Raw genomic sequence first — 2,978 nt, 5'->3', positions numbered from 1 at the left:
TACCCCACGCGACGATCACCGGCTTCTTTTCACGGAGATCACATGTCTCCTCCAATGTGGGATCGAAAGCTGCGCAGTGAAAGCATTCACCCATCTGTTTGCATAAGGCAGAATCCATGAACCGCTCACTTTCCTCTTGTCCAGTTTTACAATGACCCATTAGGTGGATTGGGGATTCGATTGAGCATTGACTTAAATTTTTCACACTCGCTGGGGTACTTGAGGAGGACAAATATGGTACAGAAGAGATAAACCGGTAAAGCAAAGGGCTGGTATTTGCATGAAATAAATGCGTAGTTATGATCGTTTAATTGATTTTTTGAGAATCGAGTCTTGAATTATTTTATTTGGCACTTATAATGTGTTTGACAATAAATTAATTGCGATTGATCGCGGCTGGCTAATAAATAGTTCTTAATTGCTAGGTGTTGTGCAAGAGGGACGGCAATACGCCTCAAGGCGTTACAAATTGACAAACGCCGTAGCTGTCACGCTTGCGATCGGGTCCACACTGCTCCTGAGCGCCAAGAAGCTTGAGTTCCCATTCGCCTTCACCTGCGCCTCCATCCCGTTCGTTGTCCTCTTGCAGTTGCAGTTTCATCATGTCGACGTCCGACCGCGGATATTCTAGGCTATCGAATGAAGAAGCAGGTAAGTCTAGATAAGTCCGTTGCTCCATCGTCAGGTAATTATCCTCATCATCATCACCATGTGTTTCACCACCAGTTCCATCATCCTCAATATGTTGGATACCACCATCACCATAATTGTTGTTATTGGTTAGTATAGCGTATACGGTATTAGTTCTAATTTCATCGTCGTACGTAGCTGGAGCGAGCAACGACTTGGATGCTCTTACGGTATTAGGATAAGAATTACCTGCTGACTCTGGGAAATGGACCAAGTTAGACGAGGTTGGTTGCTCAGCGTGGAAACTGTTGGGTCGGTAGACGCGGTAGATCGGCGAAGGTTGATTGAAATTGTTACTGCGGGCAGAGCTAGAAATATCCACTCTGTAAGGGGTACGACCTTCGATGAACTCTTCGTTGGCCACCCTAGCATGTGTCTGAGACTCGTCCAGCACTACCACTTCTGGAGTTACGTGGGATGACTTCTTCTGCGAGGAGTGATTTTTAGTATTCTTACGATGACCCGACTTCTTCTTTTGATGATTCTTGTGTCCAGCACGATTTAAGAGGTCCAACAATGACACCCCAGCAGACGGAGAAGACGGTACGACCACAATCACGAAATTCTCCAAATCAGCCCGAATGTTGAACTTCCCTTCCTGTCGTTGATCGAATGTGATGGTCTTACGGGGTTTATTGGTTGGCAAAAGAGGCGCAGAAGTTGTGGGTGCAGCAGTAGAACTAGGCTTCGCTTCAGTTGAAGAAGGCTCCGGATTTGCTGCCGTGCTCGAAGACTCCGATACCTCATTCAGTACTACTGCTTCCGTTACCGCGGTTGCCGTCTCAGAAACACTACTATTCTCCATGGCATTGTCCTCACTCCTGTTCAACCTTCGATCCCCAGGGATAACTGGCCCTGCCCACACGGCCGAACTCAGTAACAACAGTACTAATGTCCTCAACATGCTCGCGATCGATCCCGAATTTTGTCCGTTCAATTCAATAGCTATCCACCGGTACGTTGCTTTCTGGTTCAAGTTCAACAAGCGACTGGCCACCGGGAGATATTTTATTTACGCCAAGTTCATTGACGACGTCAGGCAAGAAGAAAAGTATAAAAACAGAAAATTGAAAAGATGCCGTTTTGCTGTTTCTTTGGCCGTATGCTATGGAAATCGACGATCACATTCTTCCTCGCTGCTCTCTGTCTCTCGCACAGGCGCGCGCGAGCAAACGAACGATCGCGAGCTCGCCTCCAACTCCAACGATCAACCTGGTCAGCGTGCGGTCTTTTGCTTTCTTTCTTTCTTTTGACGCTCGAACCGCGTGCTACTGGCTGACTCTGCCTATATTATAGCCTGCGACGTAGAGCAGCTTCTGCGGGACATTAGTCATTTCCAGAGGCCGCGACGCACCGCGGAATTGATCTCCACCATTAGGCTGTGACCATAGTGGGTAAGGTGAGATGCGATCGGATGCGATAAGTTATGAGATGAGAAGAGGGATGTTTGATAGGCCATAGTGCATGAGGTTTTCAATGAGGGTGCGCATGTTGTTTTCACATCCTTTTTCGCCTATTTCGTGCGCATCAACGACTCGCGTGATTTGATCGATGAAGTCGCTTGTATGTTGAAGCATCTTCTTTGGATGTGGGTAGTGAAATGATCGTTTTATCTTTAAGAGCGGAAAGATAAAATGCACCCGCTTTTTGTTTTGCGCGGGCCGTTTTTTATTTGCTATAACTTAGTCAGTTCTGATCCTGTTGCAATAGCAAAAACCGACCAGTTCAAAAAAAATCTGATGTAACTGTACAAGATTGAGATTATTGAATTAATTATTTGAGAAAAGAATGTATAACATGTAATTATATCCGCGTGAGCGATGTCTTTATGTATACACATATTTTTACTTTCCGAACTGGGCTGTCAGTGTTGATTTCAATTAAAATTAATATGAGAGTGTTATACTGATTTTCGGCTTTTTCGGTTTTTTATTACAAAATTTTCGGCGATATCTACTAGAAAAGATGTCTCTAATAAGTACACAATATTCATCATAAGGACTGTATCATTAATTAAGAGTACACCTTTGAGGCCCTGTATTAAAAAGACTAAGTCTTGTTTTGACAACTGCTGTGTGTTTATGTGTTGCTAGCGTTGTAAACAAAAGATAACCTTCATTAAAAGTTAAAGTTTTCGTCAAGTGGAGCAACGCGAGTGTTTACGGATGAGGAGAAGCGAAAATCGATTGTGACCAGGTACTGCTATGAAAAATGATTATCGCTAAGAAAATTAGCAAAAGTTGGAGGTGTTAGCGTTTTTTCTGTCCAAAATGCTGTTAAACGATTAG

General features: G+C 44.2%; 1 protein-coding gene across 2 annotated transcripts; it reads right to left on the bottom strand.

Moving 5' to 3' along the window:
• Nucleotides 1-303: 303 nt before the first annotated feature.
• Nucleotides 304-1,941, bottom strand: LOC109412371 (uncharacterized). Of its 2 annotated transcripts, XM_029856730.2 has the most exons (2): nucleotides 880-1,932; nucleotides 488-632 (listed from the first exon to the last, which is right to left on the bottom strand). In XM_029856730.2, the coding sequence occupies exons 1-2, from the start codon at nucleotides 1,592-1,594 to the stop codon at nucleotides 628-630; spliced, it is 720 nt and encodes a 239-aa protein (XP_029712590.2). In that variant the 5' UTR covers nucleotides 1,595-1,932; the 3' UTR covers nucleotides 488-627. The 2 variants fall into 2 exon arrangements, with proteins under 2 accessions (XP_029712587.2, XP_029712590.2); XM_029856727.2 differs by having other exon boundaries at nucleotides 304-1,941.
• Nucleotides 1,942-2,978: the final 1,037 nt, after the last annotated feature.

The sequence above is a fragment of the Aedes albopictus genome, chromosome 2 (assembly GCF_035046485.1).
Source record: "Aedes albopictus strain Foshan chromosome 2, AalbF5, whole genome shotgun sequence".
Classification (NCBI taxonomy): Eukaryota; Metazoa; Arthropoda; class Insecta; order Diptera; family Culicidae; genus Aedes; species Aedes albopictus.
Note: the sequence above shows the minus strand (reverse complement) of the source record. Positions and strands in the feature narration are given on the sequence as shown.

Bases quoted from the DNA above. Each gene is read 5' to 3' on its own strand.
- LOC109412371 (XM_029856727.2), bottom strand. From the start codon at position 1,594: ATGTTGAGGACATTAGTACTGTTGTTACTGAGTTCGGCCGTGTGGGCA.